The 26,412-nt window shown below is 43.4% G+C and overlaps 1 protein-coding gene across 1 annotated transcript in view; it reads right to left on the bottom strand.

Annotated features, from left to right (window-relative positions):
• Positions 1 to 21,534, bottom strand: part of LOC141108348 (properdin-like) — a 63,810-nt gene extending 42,276 nt beyond the window's left edge. The window contains exons 1-2 of the mRNA XM_073599884.1: positions 21,264 to 21,534; positions 6,938 to 7,088 (exon numbers count right to left, since the gene is read on the bottom strand). Coding sequence (XP_073455985.1) covers positions 6,938 to 7,088; positions 21,264 to 21,327 — 215 coding nt within the window. The 5' untranslated portion in view covers positions 21,328 to 21,534. The remainder of the gene's footprint in view (positions 1 to 6,937; positions 7,089 to 21,263) is intronic.
• Between the last annotated feature and the right edge of the window lie 4,878 nt (positions 21,535 to 26,412).

Raw genomic sequence — 26,412 nt, 5'->3', positions numbered from 1 at the left:
TCTGTAAGACATTGCTTCGTAGCGTAAGTTGTCGCTTATTTATATATTCAAGCCTAACGGATTGATACCCTTGTTACAGTATGGATATTTTTGATTTTTGTAACAGAAAAATTAACCCTGAGGAGGTATTTGATCAAGCTCCCTCAGCCACAGAGGGAATCAGGGGCATCTTTATGAGACTACAAAATGTCCTAGTGTCTGAATTACATGCCACCTGGGACATTGTTTTCCTTGAGAGATCTAAAGGAGAAAATGATCCCAAGAGGTTTAAGATGGCATGTTTGTCCAGATAAAGGAGACACTGAGATTAACGAATGGTTCCTATATTTTAATGATGTGGGAATGGCTTTCCTGGAATTTTTAGTTGCCAAGAAGAGATACAAGGTAGCCAAATTACAACAAGAAATTAAAGATATAAAAGATAAATTAGCCCCTATGAACAAAGAGGGGCTTTATCAGGTTAATATGAAAGAACTACATGACATCATGGTAGAGGAGGAAGAGAAGCAGAAAATTAAGAAACGGAAGAAGTATCTCAGAGACGTGGAAGATTATAAATCTCATAACGTCTTTAAATGGCAGGAAAATTGTGACTTTTTTGAAAAACCATCTGAGATGAATGTTGGGGAGGGGTGCGAGATAAGCACCTCGGCTCCTCCTACAAATGAACATTTCAGATCTTTACAGAGCACCCCCACCCCAGGGCATAGAAACCCAGGACCAGCGAGAATGGGGGGTGAAAGGACGCCCCAAACCCATAAAATGAGGAATAAAAATAATGCGGGTAGATCAGCTGATAATGGGTCGTACAATCAATATCCCCCTTCCACACAACAACAACCTAGAAATTCAGGAAGGGGTTCTAACCCAGGTAACAGCAGGAATAAAAGACATTCTTATGTACCCAATCAACAATATGGGGGTCCCCAGCCATACCCCCAAAACAGACAACCTGAAATGGATTATCGGGGATACTATGATAACCCAGAGTATAGAAACTATCAGGGAGACAGATCTAGAGATGGTCCCCCTTTTTCCCCACGGGTTCCCTGGGGATATGAAATTCCAACAAGAAACCAATATGGTCCTCTACAGGGACTTATGGAAAATGGAGAGGAAACAGATTATTATAACACAGCACTAAGATCTGGGGGGAACCAATAGGGTCGTACCCTGGATGGTCCCTCTGGTATAGCCCCCCTGAGAAATAAAGTGGATAATTTTTTAGGAAGGGGCTTAAACAAAAAAGGAAGACTAAGAGAGGATGCAGAGGAGGGAAACAAAGTCACCCCAAAAAAACGGAGGAGATAACGTGTGAAGGAGTGTTTAATCTTAGTGGAGAGGAACTAACCAGAACAGGGAAATTAACTTTAAATCAGGGCTTGAAATATGCTCCTAGGAAATCTTTTAAATAAGTTTCAGATGTTTTTAGATGTGCAAAAATATATTAGAAAATTAAACATCAAGCGTTACTTTCTTTCTCATCCTGAAATAAAAAATCATTCCCAAACAGGAGGTCAAATGTCTAAGGGAACGGGACTCAGTAATGCATCTTTATTTAATCCACCGGGTAAAATAGCGCCCAGCCTATCGGTGTTTAAGGATTTAGTACTACAAGACCTGCAAACAATCAATTTTAAAAAGGAACATCGTAAAGATACAGAGGAAGGCATTGCCTCTCTCTGTAGAAAAAGGGAATTCATTATACGGCCAGCGGACAAAGGGGGGGAGTGGTCATCTTGAAAAAACAGGATTATATGAGGGAAATGGAGTCCCTTTTGTCAGATAGGGACATATATACTATCCTCAAGAGAGATCCCTTAAATAAATATAAGAAGGCTCTAAGTAGTTTAGTACAAGAAGGCTACAGAAAAGGAGTTATTAATGAAAAAGAATGTGAATTTCTTATTCCCTTAGCACCAAGAACACCAATATATACTATATCCCTAAGGTTCACAAAAACCCCAACAAACCCCCTGGCCGTCCCATTGTAAGCGGCATCAACTCCCTTACCTCCAGAATAGGGAAATTCATTGATTTTTATCTTCAGCCGGTGGTAAGCAAAACCCCGTAATTTTTGAAAGATTCAATGCAAATCATGAGGGAAATATCTGAGTACAAAGTGGATGACAGCATCCTGCTGGTAACGGCGGACGTTGCCTCCCTTTATACTATAATACCCCATCAATCAGGATACCAAGCAGCCGAGTTTTTCTTAGAAAGGAACCCTCTTTGAAAACTTCTATTGTAGATTTTGTTATGAAGTTATTGCATTTTGCCATGGAACATAACTACTTTTACTATGGAGGGGAATTTTACCTCTAGGGCACCGGAGTTGCCATGGGGGAAAAATTTGCCCCCAGCTTGGCTGGGTTGTTCATGGCTTTGTGGGAAAATGATAAACTTTTTTCCCTAAATGAGCCCCGCCTCCTTTTTTGGCGTTGTTACATTGACGACACCTTTTTCATGTGGAAGGGGGATGAACAAACCCTCCATACTTTTATGACCCAATTGAATAATAATTGGCGGATTAGGTTTACATATGAACATAGCTTAACCTCAGTTAATTTTTTAGATCTGACCATTTACAAAGAACAGAGTTCCCTCCTGACCAAAACTCATTTTAAAAATACGGATCGTAATGGATATATTCCACTGGACAGTGGACATCATCCAAATTGGCTTAAAGCCATACCCAAAGGACAATTCCAACGTATAAGGAGAAATTGTTCTCACATTGAAGATTTTCGGAGCCAAGCCAACGTCCTAAAAAATCAATTTATAGAAAAGGAGTACTCATCCTCCTCATTGGATAAGGATTTGCAGGAAGTTGCCATTCTAGACAGACAGAAACTGTTAGTTCCCAAAACTAGTAATGGTAGTGAGAGGAGAAACAGAGACCTGGAATGGTTTTTGACCACTTTTTCCTCACACTACTGGTGGGTTAACAAAACCATACGAAAGCATTGGCAGACTCTTAAATGTGATAAAGTGTTAGGACCTGCACTTCCGGATTGACCCAAAGTTTTATATAGAAGTAATCAAAATCTTTAGTATGTATTGGCACCTAGTGTCATTGACCCCCCCTCCTAAAATCCAAATGTTTGGTAATCTAAAAGGTTTTTTTCCATGTAGAAGGTGTGCGGTTTGCAGGTCATCACAAACCATTAAAGATTACAGTTTTTCATCCTTTGTCACCTCAAAAGTTTTCCCTATAAAAGACTTCATCACATGCGGGACTGTAGGAGTAATATATTTTCTCAGTTTCCCATGCGGGTTTCAGCACATTGGGAGGACCACCCGTGCGCTCAAAATTCGGATTGATGAACACTTGTCCAACATACGCAGGGGTTTTGTTGGACATAGCGTTTCTTGGCATTTTCGCCAGTTTCACAATCCGGATACGTTACAGCTGAAGGTTATGGCGATTGAAAAATTCACCCCTCACTGGAAGGGTAGTAATTTGAAGCGCCATATCTCACGCAGCGAAACCCGCTGGATATTCGATATGCAAAGCTATTCTCCGTGGGGCCTCAATATTGAATGGGACATAAATTGTTACATTGATAATAGCTGATAACTCCTGTACCCCCCAATCTTGGTACCCTTTTAGTTTTTTTCACACACAATTTTTTATATATAATCTTCTGTATATAATTTTTTGTGTAAAAAGTTTTTTTACATATAACATTTTTATTTTATATACAATTTTCATATTTTTGTATATGTGTTTATATATATTTTTTGTTTCATTGGATTGGTTCTCTCATTTGTCATTTTTCCCTTTTTTCCCTCCATTTCGTCCTCTCTTTATTGATCCGTTTGTCCCCTTTAGGATTTCACAACAGACAGGAATCCAACATATTTTAGGTTGGTAGTGAATGTGTTAAGCACATTGCCAGGATTCCAAAACACTTCTCCCCCTGGCAGTGTTTTCCTGCTCTTAAAATGGGGTCAACTGATAGGATAGGATAAGGCTGTTTTTTAGTGAGAGATATGCCGTCCTTGTTCCTTCCTTTTTATTAGAATCAGCCATAACCATTTCAAGACAGATAGTTTGTATTTCATATATGTATTGATTTTATATTTGTCCAATGGCATTTAGTATGGTATTGTAAAATAATTTTTTATATTGATTCCCCCGTCCTCTTCAGGATCTCCAAGCGATAAGAATTTAACACACATTGAGTTAGTAATGAATGTGTTAATTACATTGTTTGAATCCCATTACCCTTCTCTTGCTCGCAGTGTTCCCCTACCCTTAAGACGGGGATAGTTATCAGGGGAAGATGAGACTAAGCTGGGTTTTAGTGGGAGATATGCTATTTGTCAGAATTGGTAGTAACCATTTTAGGATATGTATTATATAAGTATTGATGTATATTTGTCTAATATTTGGTTGTGTATTTTAAAAGAATTTTTATGTGTATGACTTTATTACCATTTTTAGGTGTATGACTTTATTACCATTTGTATTGCATTGATATGTTATTACAGTTTTAATTCTCTTAGTTTATTGTACATTGTATGTGGTTACACTGTGAACTGATTGTCAAATCCATTGCAATCTTGTTTCCGGTGTCACCTTCCTGCGGATATGCTTAAATAGTGTAGTGTGTGACGTCCTGCCCCAGTCTCCTTTCCCCGTCGAAGCCTCTTATGGAGAAACGCCGCATTGGACGGAGCTACGGGACCTGACGTCACTACACATTAGCTGGGTAAGCCTCGCAGCAGCCAAGCTGTCCGTTTTGCAATTTTCTGCTCCAATCTTGATGTCAGTCACCCATGAGTTTTAAATAAAGGAACTTTTATGTACTTCACCATGGAAGTTTTTTCTATCCTTTTTCCAACTTGTTAACGAGGGATCATACAGGAGCAAAGTTTGGGATATGGCATTCCAGTGTTTGGAAGGAATGTGGGGCGGGTTCTTAACCGCAGATTAAATCAGCTGTCTGAGCCCTTAAGCCCCGGAGAACCCTGGAGACACCTGAGATTACTCAGTAGCATCGTTCGAGGTGAGATCATCCTGGTGCTCGGTAATAAGCCAAGGCGGATCCGAAGCCGTTAAGCAGCCGTTCCTGCCCAGAATCTGGTACCTGTGAGGCTCTAAAGACCCCCGTAATAGGGGTCCAACTTATCTGGTAAGCGCCCCCCCCCTTATGTTACCGCTTTGTCAGCATGTTTATATATCAGACACCAAAAGGTTCAGCTATCCGACTAATATAAAGAAGGACTATTTTTATTGAAACACCTATTATTTTTGATACATTTTTGTGTTTGATACACTGTTTCAACAAATTTTTGTTATTTATTCCTTTTTTTTGGGAATTCACTCATGTCTATTATTTTTTGTCACTTAAGCAAATATTTTGAAGTTTTTGGTTGAAGATCATCTTTAACCATTGAGACACTAGTAGCGCAGGCACTCATTCCTCACTGTGCTCCTACGGTCACTGTCTCAACTCCAGTGACTCCGAAGCCAGGGCTGTACGAGAGGTCTCCCTCTGCACGTCAGGCTCACCTCCAAGGTACGTGTCAACACTTGAACAGGTGTGTGCATTGCATTAGAGAGGGACATGCAGAGCTTATGCCCACTCCATCAGTCAGCGTACCTCTATTACCTCACTCCCAGTAACAGAATGGGATCCCGCCAACCACATAGTGTGGACCTCATGTGTGCTCCAATTACCCTTTTCATTTCATACCAAGTGACCAGATATTAGGTCTCGGTTACTCAAATCCACTCCCAGAGACCGATGGAAACAGACAGCTAGGGAGGGAGCCGGAATGTCAATCCCCCTCGCTACCAGAGAACCTGTCACTTATTCGGGTACCACGCCTATGACTGGTTGCTGTTCTTCTTTCTGGTTACTCAAAGCAACTTGACTGCAAGTTAACCTTTTGTTGTAGTGATGCTTCACAGAACCCAATGTGCTAGTCAAAACCCAGGTTCCTAAGAATGATATGCCAGGACTCCACATGCACCCCTTGAGTAACTTCAGACCAGGCTTTGAGCATTTTATACTGAACATTAGGCAGAACATGCACAATATGCGACAACATAATTTCTCTGAGGGCACTTTCACACTGAGGCGATGTGGCATCGGTGGTAAAGCGGCGCTATTTTTAGCCTTTAACTCCCGCTAGCAGCCGAAAAAGGATTAAATGCGCCCGCAAAGCGACGCTGCAGCGGCGCTTTGCAGCTGTTTGCTGGTGTTTCGGCAGTGCTGCCCGTTGATTTCAATGGGCAGGGGCACTTTAGAAACGGTGTATACACCGCTCCTAAAGTGCTTCAAAGATGTTGATTGCAGGACTTTTTTAGTGTCCTGCCAGCGCACTCGGGCTTTCACACTGGAGTGACAGGAGCGGCGCTTTACAGGCACTTTGCAAGCACTATTTTTAGCACTATAGTGCCTGTAAAGCTCCTCAGTGTGAAAGTAGCCTAACTAAATCTAACTGTAGCTGCCCCATGTTTCCTGTGTGGGTGAAACATCTTTAGGAAAAGTCCAAACTGGTGATAGCTCGAACATAGGAGTCCATGTCCTGGGAGTATTCTGATGGGTTGGCGTTCCAGCAAGCTTTTTAGGACATATTTTGGAGTCTCTGTACATGCATCCCGCCCCCCCCCCCCAGGATCTGGGACCCTTCTGTTTATAGAACACCAAGGAGGGGAGCTGGACCATAGAGGAAAACCCGCAAATGCACAAAAAAAAAAGCAGCATGAGCATTAACCCACTCCTTCCAACATGGGAACCCGATAAACTAACTTACCAAGAGTAGTGATACAAATGGTACTAACTGTGGAGGGTTTTCAGGGATCGTCTAAAGGTAGGAGATAGTCAGACAGATTGTTGGATAGGATGGGAGAGGCTCTGGAAAAGTCCTGGAAGCGAGCATGGGAGGAGGTGACAAGAGAGCTAGATAGAAAGAGACTCACCGGCAGGACTGGCACTGATCATGAGTCTCTCTCCTGAAGCCATATTTGCTATTCAAGCAGCAATCTTCCTTGGGCACACCATCTCCAAGATACTCCTCGCACTCACCGGTCTTCTCATTCACAGCTTCATAGCACATAACATCATCTGATTCTACAGATAAGAAAGAACAGAAAATGCAGGTAGAATGTAAAAGAAAGCTGAACACTATACAAACTGGTAAATATACAGTATAGTTAAAATACATACAGGATATGGGAGTTTTTCTACCTGTCAAAAAATTAGTATTTTTGTCCATCCAGTCCTGGAGTTTTCAAGGGCTGGGTGAATGTCATAGCTGTACTCTGCATGCCGTGTAACATGTGTAGCACCCTCTTGGTTGCTAGATAGTGAGTAGGATTTTTTTGTATAGGACAGGTAAATTGTCAGGCTTGTCTGGCAGCCAAGCCTGTCTGTTTTTCTTCTTGGTCAGGGTTGAGTGACTCAGGTAGAGCTGGTGACTCACAGGCAGCATCACTGAGACCTCCCACTTCTTTCAAGAATATGGTGCAATCTTCTGGAAAGGTAGTAGGAGAGGACAGGTGGAGCTACCTGGAGTATTCTAAGGAGCCCTGACCAATCCCCAACCTGGGTTGGCAGGGGGCAGGCCTTCTTAAATACTCAGGGTCAGCCCAGCTGAGAGAGGAGTTGTTTGGGGTGGAAGCTGGAGATGAAGTGCTAGAAAAACAGACAAGCATATTATATTCATTTTTATTTGTATTTATTTCTATTATTATTTTTGTTTTTATTTTTAATCTAATTCATCCTCCAATCAGATCATCCATCCAATCTTGATAAATTTTTGTTATTTTTGGTGTATTTTATTCATTTTTTTACTCTTTGTGTGTCCTGTCTTCTTTACACTGTGTGTATATATCTTTCTTCCTTTCCTATATTTAAAGTTCCAAATGTTCTGCATTATTTACGCCCAATCCCCGCCCTTCGGCTTCCCTGGTGTGTGTGATTACTGAAAGGGGGGTTGCCCTGTGATCTGATTGGCCTGTCCGCCCTGCCAGCTCTATATACCACACCTAAGATGGCCGACGACTATGCCTGATGAAGGAGCATGCATGCTCCAAACGCATGCACGTCATAGCTTCCCCCCACTGAGACCAGGGACTTCTTGAGTGACGGCTTCCTCCTGTGGCCTGTACGCTCTAGCCCGGGACACCGGAAACCACTGGCGCCGCCGAGCAAGACACCACAGCGTTGCCTGGATGATCGTTCTGGAACCCTGCTGTCCATTTGACATTTACCATGATGTGCCTGCTTTTATCTATTATCGAGTGAGTGCATTACTACTTGATTAACTATGTTACAATATTGCTGCACTTAGATTGGTGCTGCTTGTCTGTTTTTCTTGTATTCCCCCCAGAGGTTCTTCTACACTCCAGTGTGCTGCCTTCCCTGTGCCAGCTATACTCCCTGTGGTTATCACCCAGGCTATGAACTTTACTTGAAAAACCTGCACCTCTATCAGGAGTCATTCCTAACATCATTTTTATTGACTCTCTGCTGCTCAGAACTTTGGACTATATGTTCAGGATATGTTCAGTATTTCCAGCAGAATTGCCTGCTGGAAATACCTTAGCGCAACAATCATTGTGTGTTTTCCATTGTACGTGCTAGGCTGTTGTGCCCTTGAGGGAGCTCCCCGGGGGGTGACCTTGGGCCTGGGCTCGGGTGCGGACGAGACCTTCTTAGAACACGTGGAGGTGTCCTGGACAAGAGGCACGGGAGCAAGGAGAGGACAGCAGGCAGGGCCGTTTGTTCGATTGGGCACGCTGGGCAGTTGCCCGGGGGCCCCATTTGCATGTAGGGTCCCACCAAGGGACAATCCTCAGCGCCAGGGCCACCATCAGGGGGGTACAGCCCATAGAACTGTAAAGGGGCCCGAACGGGAACCACTGCAAGCTCTTCTGTGACAGGTGTCGGCTGCTTATCACAGCAGCACACCTAGCCGATGGAGCCAGCCTCCTCCATTCTGACCAGGGGTAGACTGAGGGCCCAAGGTAAGTGGATGGGGGGGTACACTTGCCACTGTGGGGACAGCAGCTTCTAAATACATACACTGTGTCAGCGGTGTTTGTATTTAGAACCTCCAAAGCTCTTCTCTCCCTCCATCTCCTGCACTGTGAGATCTCTGACTCCACCTTCCCTCCCCCCCTCCTTGGATCACTAGTGCTGTGCTGAGGGGGCAGAGCTCACTGTAACTACTGCTGGCCGGGATGTCCGCTCACACTACAGGGAGGAGGTGAGATTTTTTTACTGAGTAAAAGTCTCCTTGGAAGAAAAGCTGCAAAAGTTTCTGTAGGATTTGTCTTGTAGGTATTGTGATCAGTGATAAGAAGACGAGGAGAATGAAGAGACAGCCCAATGTGACAGCTATCTCCCAAACTGGCACACAGCCCTATGTATATAAACATCGTTTATGACCATTCATGTAACTCTGTGTTTATGTGATATGAGTTTACACTTCTAATGGTGCAGACTCAGAGCTTGGATAACACGGGGTTACATGAATTGTAATAAATACATTTCACATTATCTGGACATACATAGAGTGCTAGGGGTTGGATTATATAGATATTTACATCTTATAACAGGAGGATGTTTTCTTTACATACCAATTTTGTATTATGTATTGTTGTATATATTGGTAGATGAGCACAATAGTTTTATTTTAAATCATAAATATCACTATCTGACCACATCTCAGCCCCCTACTCCCGCCATCAAAGCTGCCACTGTGCCCAACAAACGCTGCCACTGTGCCATCAAACGCTGCCACTGTGCCATCAAACACTGCCACTGTGCCCATCAATCCTTTCAATCTGTAATTTCTTGTTTTTCAATTTCTTGCTTTTCAAGCTTGTGTTATATTGTAATGTTTAAACACTGATTTTGTTGGAAGTACCAATAAATATAGCCTTATTGATAATTTGCATTTTTATTCTCGTGCATGATTGTGTAGACAGGGCCCCAGTGCACTATATTGCCCGGGGGCCTATAATGCTCTTAAAATGGCCCTGACAGCAGGAGGGCACTGCCAGGCAAAGTCTCCAGGGAGGAACAACTGGTCGCAGCCAGGAGGGCTGGTGAGTGACACACAGTCAGGAGAGGACTGGGAGATTGCAGTCTGGGATGGGTGCAGAGCCAGTGGACTGGCAGGGCCTGAAGATGTGGTACTGGGCTCAGTAGCCACATGGACTACCTATATTTTGCTACACTATAGGGGCCCGAGTTCCCTGCTTGCAAAAGGCAATCACTTTAGGCCTAAAAGAAACAAAAAAGGCAGAATTGCGCTAGGTGCAAGAAAATTTTGTGAGTGAAAAAATGGTCCTGCCGCTGTACACTATAACCCCGATATAAGGGCACAAAAACATATACAAAATTTAAGAAGTGCAGTGCTGGACTAACTGATGCAAACAAATAATGATAAACTCTGTTGATCAATATATAACAAAACCCAGTGACACATATCTATTATTCGTGAATAAACAGTGCAAAAAGTGGTCATAAGTATTAATTTTAAAACACATAACCCAAAACAAAAATTAAAATGAAGTGTAAATAAATCATAAAAGTCCAAAAATATTGTGCAGATGTTCTATACAGGTTCAGGGATGAATCTTCACCATTCAGTGCTGCCCACCACCGGGTAGAAAAAATGAAGGCTTACCAAAAAGCCTGTGACCGCCCTTATTCAGGGGGGTCCAAACAGGCTTAGTAGATGGATATAGGCCACTTCGGGGGTGCTTCAAGGGACACCGCTGAGCAGATACATCAGACTCCTTCATGAACAGACAACCAGCAGCAGCTACAGATACCTCCCACGATCCTAGCCCGGGATCTCCTCTCATAGGGCGAGGAGGTGTATATACTGGGCATCTCATATTTACCCTATCCCCATCCAAGTTGAATTCCCCCAATAAAAATAACAAAAACAAGTGCAAGGACAGGTTCATTTATTTATTTATTATTTGTTTCAGGTACTTATATAGCGCCGTCAATTTACGCAGCGCTTTACATATACATTGTACATTCACATCAGTCCCTACCCTCAAGGAGCTTACAATCTAAGGTCCCTAACTCACATTCATACATACTAGGGACAATTTAGACAGGATCCAATTAACCTACCAGCATGTCTTTGGAGTGTGGGAGGAAACCGGCGTACCCGGAGGAAACCCACGCAGGCACAGGGAGAACATGCAAACTCCAAGCAGGTAGCGTCATGGTTGGGATTTGAACCAGTGACCCTTCTTACTGCTAGGTGAGAGTGCTACCACTACACCACTGTGCCGCCCATGTCTCTGGATGCTTGAAAATTGTGTGCCTGGCTGTGCAGGGTGACAGACGGACTACAACACTCAGCAGCCCTTATGGGGGTACCACTACACATGTTAGTGTTTCCAATCAACTATTTCTGTCTCACCAGTCAGGTTCTCTTTAAGAATACTAACTAGTTAAAGTGACCATGTTCTCTGCCCACAGGAGGCAAACTAAAGCTTGCAATACAGCTCTTCAATTTCAGCCAATTCCTGCTGAATCAGCTGAAAAGCAAACCGTGGGTGGACCTGTCAGCACCCACAGCTTGGCAAACTTCAACTAAAAGGTCAAAGAAGCCATGTGGAAAATTGTTGGCCAAAAAGTGACTGCATCTAATGAAATGCAGTTATTGTTTGGGTATTCAGACAGACGTGGGTACAAGCTGTGTGATTAAAATAGCCGGTACGGGAGATTTTATTATATTTTTCTTGCTCAGTCCGCGAGCTAAATAAGAGAAATCTGTTCAGGTGTGGCTGGTCTAATTCTGCTCCAGTCTCAGCCCAGAGACCCAATGATTCCCCACTATCTTGCACTTTACACAGCACAGAGGTGAAGTCTGGCTGTCAATCAGAGCCCATATAGCAAATACAGCCCTGCCTTTACTGTGACAATCAACATGCACTGCACTCTGCAAACCTCAGTAGCCATATGGAGTGGTTATAGATGGAGGGCAGAACTTGCATATCAGTAGCACCACTGTTTAGTCTGCTTAGGCTGCCCATTTTGGGAAAGAACGAGTGCAGTTAAAACAGTTGATGAAAGAGATTATAAAAGGTACTGTTTTGTTTAAATTGTCAAGTAATGGAAAGGTTCACTTGAAATAGTACATTTGTTTACAGAGGTCTTTAAACCTTAACCCCTTTCCGTCTCTGTCCCCTGGCTCTTTAGGAGAATACAATACATGCCAAGAGGTGGCTACTATGATCACATGATCGGAAGCTTTCCGTGACATTTTAATTACTGTTAGGAGCACTCAGTGAGCGTGTTCTCAGAACAGGAAATGGTCCCCAATGGATGCATATATGCTGCTGCTTGGTGTTAAAAACCACACTTTCTGAAAATGAGGTACAGTTGGGAGCTATGTATAGATGAACACTTTCCTCCACCCAGGGGCGTAACTAGAAATAGCAGGGCCCCATAGCAAAATGTTGTATGGGGCCCCCCTGCAAACAGCCCCCCCCCCCACAGCTGCCCTAGTGTCAATGCAGCGTGACCTGTGCCACATACAGCGTGACCTGTGCCCAATACAGCCTCACCTATGCAGAGGAAGAGGCAAGCCACCCGGATCAGCAGAGAGCGGGATTGCCCGCTGTAATAGCTTTCATTTGAATTTCCTGTCTTCCTGGGGCTCATCGTCACATAGACCCACCTCTTGGCCCGACGCCTTTGATGACATCACATGTCCCGCATTGGATCGGCGTTCTGTCTATCAAAGGCACCGGGCCAAAAGGTGGAGCTATGTGACGTGTGCCCCAGGAACACTGGAAGTTCTAATGAAAGCTCTTAAATTGGGCAATTCAGCTCTCTGCTGATACGGACAGCTCGCCTCTTCCTTTCCTCCCTCTTCCCCTGGCTGGGAGACTGTGCCGGCGGTGCTCTTATCCTCACTGGGCCCCACTCGGCTGCGGGCCCCATAGCGCCCGCATGGGTCGCTATGATGGTAGTTACGCCCCTGCTCCACCCCAGCTTCCCACAATTCAGCAAGCAGCACTTGAGCAACCTTCAGTGCAGATGAATTGAGGGTTAAGCTGGCCATAGATCCATGGCGCCAAACCATGGATCTCAGAAGTTTGTAGTGGGAACATTGATTAGGGTAATAGCATTTATCTCTACTAGCCTCATGTAACATGTTCCCAGATTTGTCTTCTGCAGCATATCTCAGCATCAAAAAAATAGCATGTTAAAACTCTCTGACCTTCATTTCCTCTATTAGGTCTGCAGTTTCTAACAGTCTTCTCAAGCATTACATATACTGAACATTATGTGTGGCCCTTTGGTGTCCGGGGCCACATTTGAGACCCCCTTTAGCTCATAAGTTGACAACCACTGCTATAGATGGATCAAAATTCAGTCAGTTCAGCCTAATTACCTTTAGTATGTGTCTACCCCTACTCAACAGAAGTTAGTCGTTTGATTGACTTCTGTCGAAGGGACATTCTGTAAAACTTTTGTTGATGAGTGGCTTCAGCCAATCATCTGCAACCACTGATTAGGGATCAGCCGAACACCCCCAGTTCGGTTCGCATCAGAACATGCGAACAGGCAAACAGTTTGAGTGAACATTTGAACCCTATTAAAAAGGAAGTAAACCCTGATGGGTTTTACTTCCTCTTTTTTCCCCTGTAAAGTAAAAGCATAATGGGCTAGTATGCATCGCATACTAGTCCATTATGTTGCACTTACCTGCAAACGAAGCCCACGATGTCCCTGCTGGTGGCCGCATCCATGTAGACCCCTCTTCCTTCCATGACTGGCCGGAGTCACGTGATGGTAAATATCTCCTAAACCGTGCAGGCTTAGGAGATATTTCCAGTACTTACAGGTTAGCCTTATTATAGGCTTACCTGTAGGTAAAAGTGGTGTAACTAGGTTTACAACCACTTTATAGTCTATGGGACACGAACATGAAAAATCAAAAGGGCTCATTTTAAAGGCTTATATGCAAGTTATTGCCATAAAAAGTGTATGTGTACTGCTCTAGGGGACATGTATCAATGCAAAAAAAAGTTTTAAAGACTACTGTTTTTTCAGGAGCAGTGTTTTTTATAATGCTTAAAGTAAAACAATAAAAACAAAATATTCCTTTAAATATCGTGCCTGGGGGGTCCCCTTAGTCTCCCTGTAAAGTGGTGTATCTGTGCAATGTGTAGAACAGTGCTGCAGCAAAATGAAATTTCTAAAGGAAAAAATGTCATTTAAACTTGCTCGCGGCTGTAATATATTGCCGGCTCCCGGCAATATAGATTAAAAATCAAGGAAAAAATCAGCATTGGATCCCCCCTCAGTCCATACCCCTCGGGTCTGGTATAGATTTTAAGGGGAACGCCATGCCAAAATAAAAACAAAAATTGGCTTAGGCCCTCCCCCCCCAAATCCATACCAGACCCTTATCGGACACTTTTGACACTATTTTGGGACCATTGACAATTATACAGCGATCAGAGCTGCAAATAGCCGCTGAATACTATATAAATGACACTGGCAGGGAAGGGGTTAAACACTAGGGGGCGATCAAGGGATTAAGTGTGTTCCCTAGGTGTGTTCTAATTGTGGGGGGGGGGGCTCACTACAACATGACAGAGATCACTGCTCCCAATGACAGTGAGCCTTAGATCCCTGTCATGTTGCTAGGCAGAACAGGGAAATGCCTTGTTTACATAGGCATCTCCCTGTTCTGCCTCTCCTCGCCACAATCGCGGGCCGCCGGCGAACATCGAGCTCAGGGGACCCGCGGGCACGCTCCCGTGACGCTAGGTGGCAAATTCAAAGGGACGTACGGGTACGCCCTTTTGCCATCCCGTGCCATTCTGCGATGTAAATCGGCGTGTGTTGCGGTCGGCAAGTGGTTAAATAAAATACATTTTTTGGCATGATCAGTCATATTTTCAATATTGATGCCAAAATTTCTGCCAGGGTTTGCAAACTTTTGAGCACAACTGTATATACTAGACTGCCTGTACTGTATATATAGTCTACACTGAATGCACTGGATATATATATATATATATATATATATATATATATATATATATATATATATATATACTACATGGTGCATTTATATATTAATACATTGCCTGCACTGTATATATATTCTGCACTGACTGCAATGTATTTATATACTAAATCTATATACTACATGGTGCATTTATATATTAATACATTGACTGCACTGTATATATATTCTGCACTGACTGCAATATATTTATATACTAAATCTATACTAAACTGCCTGCACGCCACTAACTAATCTGCCTAATCTAGCTCAAGTTCTCTTCACGTTATCACTCTACATACGGCCACCGTGTAAGCAGCCTTATATAGTGTGGGGCTTGGACTTAACCCCCTTAACACCTTGCCTTTGGCCAATCATGGCTCTCCTAGCAGTTCGTGCTGTGATTGGCCAAAACATGCAGGTCAGGTGCATGCACTGGCCAATCAGAAGCTGTCAATGCGATCTCGCAGTGCATTATGGGGCGCTCCGCGGCACTCAAATTTGCCACGAATGCCCCATATGTTCGATTTGTTTGCAGACAAACTCCCGATGTTCGAGTCGAACTTACGTTCAATCCGGACATCGGGACCATCCCTACCACTGATCAGTGTATTCTGAGAATTCCTCCACCCACCTAGTTTGTGTATTCTCTTCAGCCTGCTACATGTCTATGGCTGGCTTTAGTTTAAACTATATCTGCTACTCTACAAATATTGACCAAGTTTTTTATCTATTAATAACTTACTGTAGAATTTCTGTTTTCAGAGCTTCCTCTTTCCACATAAACAGCTGACCTAACTCTAAAGTCTGAGTCTGGTTTACTGCATACATCTTATTACCTGCTTTTCAATTTTCTATCATTCCTATCTAAGAGACAACAGCTGAAACAATTGCAAAGATATTCCAGTAACATTATCAACAATGAGGTCTGGACACCTGCAGCTGATATCGCTTGTGGTCAACTGTAATGGAATGTCCAGCATCCAGCTTGGGTGCCTCCTTCAAGATATAGCTTCCTCCAGTTTGGACCCAGGAACCAGGTATTATAGCTGAATATTGCATAGCATCCAAGGACTAGACGACACTAGCTTAGGTGCAAAGTGGAACTCACTTTATTGTAAACTCACACAGAATTTATATACCACCTAAAATCAGATAAAAGCTTGATCACAATATCCTAAGCAATTAGCACATCTAAAGAACAGCCAACTTAAACAGTATGCTTATCCACATCTAGCAACTAATAGCTGACATAATTGTAGCACCCTGGTCTTCAACAGGGCTGCTAAAAAATCTAGTTGTGCTAGGTGGTAGCTAGCCTGGCTAATTTGTAGTTTTTGATGCACTGATTTCTGTCCTAAGTCTGAGTTCAATTTGTAGTCTCTCTCTTCTGTCAATAGGTGGCACTGTTGCCTTTAGCATTATGATGATGGATTACAGTGAATTCAGGTGATGAGTAAATAAGTTGTCTCAGCCAGTCAGTCAGTAGGAGTTTCTTTTGGCCGCTTTGCATGCTGGGATAGACTATTTATTCGGGAGGAGTCGGGTGATCGGGGTTCTTCCCGCCCGGGGCTGCATCTAGGCATCTAGATGTGGCAAAGATGACTTGCTGAAGTTCAAACCGAGCATCAGAATGGGGAACAAAGGGGATTTAAGTGACTTTGAATGTGGCATGGTTGTTGGTGCTGGTCTGTGTATTTACTGGAGTAGTTATGGAGAATGGTCCGAAAAAGAGAAAAAATCCAGTGAGCAGCAGTTGTGTGGACAAAAATGCCCCCAATGACAAAGTCCAGACCCAGGAGGCAACATGTACAGGATAGGAGCTTGTCATCCCGCGACCATTCCTAGTTACACGGATGCAAGCCAGTGTTTGTATTTGAGCGGACATCAGCTGGCACGGCTTAAGTGTCTTTTATGTGAGTGTAATGTAACACAATTTAGTAGGAATAAATTATTTTTAAACAGAGAGCACTAGGTTCTTTATCTTCTGTTGCCTATGACTGCCATCTTGTGATTATACCTACGAAGGAGAGAGTCGGGCAGAGGGAACGGATGGTTTACTTGCCACTACGACTTGAGTATACCCCTAAGGGGAACAGCTTGTTATCATAACAAGAGGTGAGTGGCCAGTGAGCATGGGTGGAGGATTGCACGGGCACTTTATGTATTTTATTTTGCATCACATCTTGTAATTTCACAGAGGTGGAAGAAGATATTTATATGGATTTTTTTTGGATTTTTTTGGATTATTCCATAATTAATTATTTTGTGTGATGTTTTTTTTCTGAATTTTTATTAAAATAACTCAACACACAGCCATTAATGTCTAAACCACTGGCAACAAAAGTGAGTACACCTCTAAGTGAAATGTCCAAATTTGGCCCAAAGTGTCAATATTTTGTGTGGCCACCATTATTTTCCAGCACTACCTTAACCCTCCTGGGCATGGAGTTCACCAGAGCTTCACAGGTTGCCACCGCAGTCTTCTTCCACTCATCCATGACGACATCACAGAGCTGGTGGATGTTAGAGTCCTTACGCTCCTCTACCTTCTGTTTGAGGATGCCCCACAGATGCTCAAAAGGGTTTAGGTCTGGAGACATGCTTGGCCAGTCCATCACCTTTACCCTCAGCTTCTTTAGCAAGGCAGTGGTCGTCTTGGAGGTGTTTTTGGGGTCGTTATCATGTTGGATGCTGACCTGCGGCCCAGTCCCCGAAGGGAGGGGATCATGCTCTGCTTCAGTATGTCACAGTACATGTTGGCATTCATGGTTCCCTCAATCAACTGTATCTCCCCAGTGACGGCAGCACTCATGCAGCCCCAGACCATGACACTCCCACGCCCATGCTTGACTGTAGGCAAGACACACTTCTTTGTAATCCTCACCTGGTTGCCGCCACACACGCTTGACACCATCTGAACCAAATAAGTTTATCTTGGTCTCATCAGACCACAGGACATGATTCCAGTAATCCATGTCCTTAGTCTGCTTGTCTTCAGCAAACTGTTTACCGGCTTTCTTGTGCATCATCTTTAGAAGAGGCTTTCTTCTGGGACGACAGGAATGCAAACCAGTTTGATGCAGTGTGCAGCATATGGTCTGAGCACTGACAGGCCTACCCCCCATCCCTTCAACCTCTGCAGCAATGCTGATAGCACTCATGCGTCCATTTTCCAAAGACAACCTCTGGATATGACGCTGAGCATGTACACTCAACTTCTTTGGTCGACCATGGCGAGGCCTGTTCTGAGTGGAACCTGTCCTGTTAAACCTCTTTATGGTCTTGGCCACCCTGCTGCAGCTCAGTTTCAGGGTCTTGGCAAGCTTCTTATAGCCTAGGCCATCTTTATGTAGAGCAACAATTCCTTTTTTCAGATCCTCAGAGAGTTCTTTCTTGATCATCCAGTGACCAGTATGAGAGAGTGAGAGCAATAACACCAAATTTAACACACCTGCTCCCCATTCACACCTGAGACCTTATAACACTAACAAGTCACATGACATCTGGGAGGGAAAGTGGCTAACTGTGCCCAATTTGGACATTTTCACTTAGGGGTGCACTCACTTTTGTTGCCAGTGGTTTAGACATTAATGGCTGTGTGTTGAGTTATTTTGAGGGGACAGCAAATTTACACTGTTATACAAGCTGTACACTCACTACTTTACATTGTAGCAAAGTGTAATTTCTTCAGTGTTGTCACATGAAATTATATAATAAAATATCTACAAAAATAATGTGAGGGGTGTACTCACTTTTGTGAGATACTGTGTATATATATATATATATATATATATATATATATTATGAGTTATATCTAGTAATATGAGATAACATAGCACTTCCACTTTAGGTTTATTAAGGAGTTACGCTGTACTATTATATGGGTTTATGATTGGTTAAGTGAAAACACTTTTGTGGTGCTGGCAGCAATTCATTGAAGACTCACATACCTTTTTTTCACTACATACCTGTAATTGTTTTCAACAATTAATATTTGCTTTCTATATGTGTATTTGCTCACTGCATTAGACAATTAGAGGTTGCGCTGATTAAGATATCCACTTTTAAGTGTGTGCTCTGACTGTGGCTAAATGTGTGCTCTGACTGTGTTCTGTGACTAAAGCAAGCCATAAATGATGCGATTTTGCAGGAAAGATAATCGCTTGATTCCCCCATCAACATGAATCACTCCTGCAGCGCTATAGTGTTCTGCCAGCAGGGGGCCTTCCCTGCCAGCAGAACACAATGATTACTGCTGGTGGTTATAGCTGCCAGCTGTAACCACATGCAAAAAAAAAAAACAGACAGTCTGGCTGTAATGAAGTTGGTTGATGAATCAACTTCATTACAACTAGCCTGCCCATAGATGGATTGAATCTCAGACGGTCCCTGCCTGAACCATCTGAGATTCTATCCATCTATGGCCGGCTTTTATGTGTTCTATGACTAAATTTACACTCGGCCTGTATTCTGTAAATGAGTGTGTGTTTTGGCTGTGTGCTGTGACTGAGTGTGTGCTCTTTTTGTGTTCTTTGACTGAGTGTAGATTTTCATAATCCATATAATTTTTTGTTAATAATCCATGTGTTGCTATGATCTTATAATTCATGTTTCTGAATGAGTACCTATCAGTAAGAATATATAAATTGCCACAAACAATAATAACGTTTTTTTGTACATTCCTTATTTTCTGAAAACAACGAACTCTCTATGTGACTGATATTTCAACAGTTGTCAAGCAGTAGGCAGAGTCATTGGAATAGCAATTCTACCCTACCTCCAGAGGTTAATTTACAAAAATGTTACATTTAATATAATAACACGTTATGAAAAGGTAAACCTGTACAAATGTAAAAGTCAAACAAAAATTACATTAGAAAAACTGTACAAAAGTAATTCAAAATGTGTGCTCTCTGCACATACACTATACCATTGAACTAGGTGGTCTTTGATGGCTTATATTAACAACATTTTGTAAAAATGGCCCAAATGAAAACAATAAATACCCATTACAATAAATAAACATAAGACCTGACTTGGGCTAGGGTCTTTGAAGGCACATGTGAACACTGAGGCGTCTGTTACCTATAAAAAAGGAGCCAATGCCTCACTGCCTCACGGACATTATTAACTGTAGCTAGAATAAAACTAGCAAACGTAATAAAGGCAGTTCCTTTCGTTATATGGCGTCCCCTACCTAATGGAATCCTAAAGATGGCTTCAAAGCCCCGTCCATGCTTTTATGTTTTATTTATAGAAAAAGAAAAAATAAACCAAACTGTAAAAGTCCTCATGACCTGTAGGGTGAGTTGTATAACTCTCTCTTTACCGGCAACCACAGCTGACTGGAAATGGAACACCTCCCTCACCACTTAAAACTCCAGGCATCACCCCCACATGTCCCTGTGCCAGACAATCATGTAAGTCATCCTGAAACTCCACTTCTGTGATTTATGCACCCTTGTCTTTTCTGTCTACAAACCCAAATACATTGGTCCTCCACCTAGACCTTCAGTTTTTGACCAAACCTTACAACCAGATGTCCCCCTTGCAAAGTTGATGTCAATCCCCAAAAGATTTGCACTCTATAGTTTGTTTTACAATTGAGATGAAAACTTGAGCATTGGTGACAACATTTGTTCTGTGTTTGACTACCTCTAGGTACAGTAACAACACAATGTTCCAGGCGCTGTGCCCTATAGAGAATCTCACTATCCACTGCCCAGGAGCCAATCTGATACAGCTATCAATAAAAGCACACGCAGTGACTGAGGTTGGAAATGAAGACAGCGCTATCAGGATTACAGTGGAAACATAGAGCCTCCAGTAATTCAATGTCAAACCAATGGTGAAGGCTAAAAGTAATTTATTGGAACAAGGATAGATAAAACTATTACAGATGATACGATACCAAGCCGGTGTGGATGGATGTAGGTAGGCTAACGTCTCTGCGTTCCAGGCTGGTTTGATTGGCAGCTCCCTCCAGTCCGGCCCTTCCACCTTAGTATCGCGGTAATGTCACATGGGAGCACGGGCAGACCCCAGGTCGACTCCCGAGCATCCATGGCCCTGCACCAGCAGCTGGTTGTTGCACATATGGTGGATAATTTCTACCTTCCTGCCCACCGGATCCAGCGAATGTTAGCCTACCTACATCCACATCCAGGTAAAGAACACACCAAATGCAACACCATGGCATGGCTCGATATGCAAAAAGTTTCTTTTTCAAAATGACGTACTTGCAAAATGTAGGGTAAACACTAGCCCTATAGCCACCACGAGGAGCAAACAGACTGGAGACATATGGAGAGGATGTCACAGAGTCCAGTTAATGAAATAAAATTTTATAGGATGATACAAGATGAAGGAATCAAATTTTCTGCTTCTTCTTTTCCTCTATTGTTTGACCATCTCTAGAAGGACAGTACGGCTCCTTCCTAAGTCTCCTAGGCAGTTTCTATGATCCAAATGTCAACCACTCTCCTTTATAAATTCATGATTTCTTTTGGTATTGGGCTGTCCCAACTTGGCTGGCTTACAATCAGGAAACGACTACTGCACATGGTCATACAATACTCTTTTATTAACAATACCAGCCTGCTATCATGCCAGCTTAATGTTCCGTGCTGCCAGGTAACGCGGTGATTACAAGGTGACAACTTGCAGAGCAGGATTAGCAAATGAAGACAAGAGTACATTTTAAGAAACTCTTTGAGCCATTGCTGGAAACAATATGCAAATATGTTCCTAAACAAGGGGAAAAACATATTTACAAAGCTTATGCTGTTACAGATGAGTTCCCTACAACTATTTCAAAACTAGAGCTAGAGTTTATAAAGGTCTTGACTTAACCTGGATAAATAAGCAAAATTGGGAGCCTGATCCCCAGTCAGGCGACCAAGAAATTGGGGGCGTATTGGACTATTGCGGTACAGTACACAAAACAATATAGAAAATATACCAATAATGTAAAAAGTGTAATCGATTTATTGATGCAAAGGACAAATCATAAGTAATACATTGAAGCAAAATAAAAGATGAATAAAAATTACAAAACAATGGGGTCATGAGTTTGCAGTTAGACAATTGATCTCAGAAATATTCCTTGACTAGTTTCGCGGACATAACCGCTTCGTCAGGAGGGAATCTGAAGATGGCAAATTCTGACTAAACAGTCTAAACCTAACAATTCAGAAAGAGTACAGTGAGATTACACAGAAAAAAATATATAAAATTGATAATAAGGTTGTTGCAGCATCAGAATTAAACAATGTAATAGAAATTGGGGGGGGGGGGGGAGGGACAAGTCTGCTTACCCATGTCCCAACAGACCCCGAGCGCAGAGCTCCTCCACCCAAGGTAATCTCCCACGGCGACCCAGGGGAGCTGCAAAGATGACGAGGATAATAAGAATAAAAATAATAATCAAGTAGTTGGATATGTAAAATTGCCAAGGGGAGCCGGTGATATAAATGGTAAGGAGGATTGATACTTGAGTGAAAGTGTACAAAGTGATAGGGTGAGTTACATAATGCACAAATTAGGTGAAAAAAGTGCATGGGAGTGTGAAGCAACAACAAAAGAATGTGGTAAACAGATGGGATAGTGTTGGAAAAGGTGAGGGAGGGTGAATGAAAGCAGAAGAGTGATGAAATTAAACCGGGAGTGGAAGTGAAGCATGGGAAAGAATGGGAACCTGGGGAAAGAGTAGAAAAAGGAAGGAGGGAAACAAGGGAAAGAAGGGGGGGGGGGGAGGAAGGGGGGGGAAAGGGGAGGGGGAGGGGGGGACATAGGGGGGGGGAGGGGAGGGAGGGGGGAGGAAAGGGGAAGAGAAAAAGGAAGGAAGGAAGGAAGGAAGGAAGGAAGGAAGGAAGGAAGGAAGGAAGGAAGGGAAGAAGGGAAAACTAAGAGTGGTAGCAGTGAAGGGGAATGGAGGCAGATTATAGGGTGTGAAATAATAAGGGCAATAATACCTGGTGCTGATGTAAACATATGGGGGTGCCAGACAAGGCATTCAAAACGGAGCCGGTGTCGTGCCAGGCCAGAAAAGAGGTAGTTTGCAAAACGGGTAACAGGCGGATGCATATTACAGCGTATTCGCCCGTGCCTGGAGTATCTGGAGGGGAAGGCAAGGTTAGGATATAACCACTGCTGGTGCCCAGGGGTACAGGACTAGAGTGGAAAATAGGATCCTCTTTTGACGCCGTCACGTTTAGCATGTGATCTTGCCTTCTCAGCCGGCACAGTTGGGGAAACGAGCGTCTGTCACGGGCGGTGTTTTCCGCCGGTGTCGGAGCTCCTCCCCTCTTCTGCCGTGCCTGCGTGACGCTGGTGGCGGGCAGCGTGCACGTGTGCGGGGCGGGTATATCTGGCCTCCCCAGGCGCCAGTCCTCCATTGTTAGTCAAACATTCGATGTTGCAGTCCACTTCACCATCTTTTTTCAAGTAGTGACACTGGTAAGCTACCTTCTAACGATTGTTCATCACTCTGCAAACTATGTATCACCTTTCAACCTTTATGAACATTATGATACCTTGATACCATATATCTTTTTAGATTTTCCCCTTTTGGTGGCTACCATTAGTTCAACTTCTAGTTTCACTACACACACCATCTATGGGTGCCTGGCATTTTGGGGAGGTCCGGCTGTATGCCCTGCCAGCGCGCTGTTCGATCACCTCAGCTCCCGGCAAGGACTGGCTGCCCCCGGTTTCATACTTGCTATACCTCATCCATAGTGAGTCCCTGTAAGTATTTTGGGATATACCTACCTTTTTATTTTTGGATAGTTCCCATTATCCTTTATTGACCTTATTTTATTATATTTTATAGATACATTATCAGCACCCGCCCCTGATGAGTGTAAGATACACGAAACGCGTCGGGCATTATTTTGGGATGCAGATATAAGCCCCTCCTTCCAATCATCCATTTGGGCAATTTTTGGACATTTTCCATACCCCGATGATTTTTTTCTATAATTTCTTTTTTCTTTGGATTTTGCAATGTATTGTGGTCTCACTGTCTCATTTGCAAGTGTTGTTTTACATTTTTATATATATACTCTTGTACCATTATGAACGAAATAGAATGTGTTCATTGATCAATCAGACCACTGTGGGGCACTTGGCTACTATACCTGGATGTACCCTAGTTGCCTGTATTGCATGCATGCTTTTAATAGTATGTGTGAACAAACATGAAATTTACATTTATTACAATGTTTTTCACCTATGTGGTTTCTGTTTTGACATGTCTCATGATTTTTATGTTAATAAATGTGTACCTTTATGGATTTTATCTCCACTGTGTCTATGGCCTCAATCAAAGTCCCAAACTTTTCCATTAACTTCAAATTAGGGATGGAGGCACATTCTATACGTGCCTCATATTAAAGTCCCAGCCCCTGTTCCCATTGTTTTCTAGCACTAGGGATGGAGGTCCATAGACCGGAGTGACAACCCCTCCTTTTCCTTGTCACCCTGGTGTGAGATCATCAAGCCCTCCACACTCATTTATTGTGGTTGGGCTTGTGTTTTTTAGAGACACTTATTTTCCTTCATGCCAGTGAGATGAGTCCCCAGTACTTGAGGTTGTATGACCTAGGGTTTTCTTTTGTCCTCTGCCGGGAGCTCCGATGCGCTCTGCGTCCCCCTGTCCCCTCTGGGGGGGTGGGGTTTTCTCACAGCGCATCGGCGCCACGCCTCCTGCTTTGCGTGTGCGGTCCTCTTTTGACGCCGTCACGTTTAGCATGTGATCTTGCCTTCTCAGCCGGCACAGTTGGGGAAACGAGCGTCTGTCACGGGCGGTGTTTTCCGCCGGTGTCGGAGCTCCTCCCCTCTTCTGCCGTGCCTGCGTGACGCTGGTGGCGGGCAGCGTGCACGTGTGCGGGGCGGGTATATCTGGCCTCCCCAGGCGCCAGTCCTCCATTGTTAGTCAAACATTCGATGTTGCAGTCCACTTCACCATCTTTTTTCAAGTAGTGACACTGGTAAGCTACCTTCTAACGATTGTTCATCACTCTGCAAACTATGTATCACCTTTCAACCTTTATGAACATTATGATACCTTGATACCATATATCTTTTTAGATTTTCCCCTTTTGGTGGCTACCATTGGTTCAACTTCTAGTTTCACTACACACACCTTCTATGGGTGCCTGGCATTTTGGGGAGGTCCGGCTGTATGCCCTGCCAGCGCGCTGTTCGATCACCTCAGCTCCCGGCAAGGACTGGCTGCCCCCGGTTTCATACTTGCTATACCTCATCCATAGTGAGTCCCTGTAAGTATTTTGGGATATACCTACCTTTTTATTTTTGGATAGTTCCCATTATCCTTTATTGACCTTATTTTATTATATTTTATAGATACATTATCAGCACCCGCCCCTGATGAGTGTAAGATACACGAAACGCGTCGGGCATTATTTTGGGATGCAGATATAAGCCCCTCCTTCCAATCATCCATTTGGGCAATTTTTGGACATTTTCCATACCCCGATGATTTTTTTCTATAATTTCTTTTTTCTTTGGATTTTGCAATGTATTGTGGTCTCACTGTCTCATTTGCAAGTGTTGTTTTACATTTTTATATATATACTCTTGTACCATTATGAACGAAATAGAATGTGTTCATTGATCAATCAGACCACTGTGGGGCACTTGGCTACTATACCTGGATGTACCCTAGTTGCCTGTATTGCATGCATGCTTTTAATAGTATGTGTGAACAAACATGAAATTTACATTTATTACAATGTTTTTCACCTATGTGGTTTCTGTTTTGACATGTCTCATGATTTTTATGTTAATAAATGTGTACCTTTATGGATTTTATCTCCACTGTGTCTATGGCCTCAATCAAAGTCCCAAACTTTTCCATTAACTTCAAATTAGGGATGGAGGCACATTCTATACGTGCCTCATATTAAAGTCCCAGCCCCTGTTCCCATTGTTTTCTAGCACTAGGGATGGAGGTCCATAGACCGGAGTGACAACCCCTCCTTTTCCTTGTCACCCTGGTGTGAGATCATCAAGCCCTCCACACTCATTTATTGTGCTTGGGCTTGTGTTTTTTAGAGACACTTATTTTCCTTCATGCCAGTGAGATGAGTCCCCAGTACTTGAGGTTGTATGACCTAGGGTTTTCTTTTGTCCTCTGCCGGGAGCTGCGATGCGCTCTGCGTCCCCCTGTCCCCTCTGGGGGGGTGGGGTTTTCTCACAGCGCATCGGCGCCACGCCTCCTGCTTTGCGTGTGCGGTCCTCTTTTGACGCCGTCACGTTTAGCATGTGATCTTGCCTTCTCAGCCGGCACAGTTGGGGAAACGAGCGTCTGTCACGGGCGGTGTTTTCCGCCGGTGTCGGAGCTCCTCCCCTCTTCTGCCGTGC

This window comes from Aquarana catesbeiana, linkage group LG09 (assembly GCF_042186555.1).
Source record: "Aquarana catesbeiana isolate 2022-GZ linkage group LG09, ASM4218655v1, whole genome shotgun sequence".
Taxonomy (NCBI): Eukaryota; Metazoa; Chordata; class Amphibia; order Anura; family Ranidae; genus Aquarana; species Aquarana catesbeiana.
This window is presented reverse-complemented; position numbering and strand designations above follow the sequence as displayed.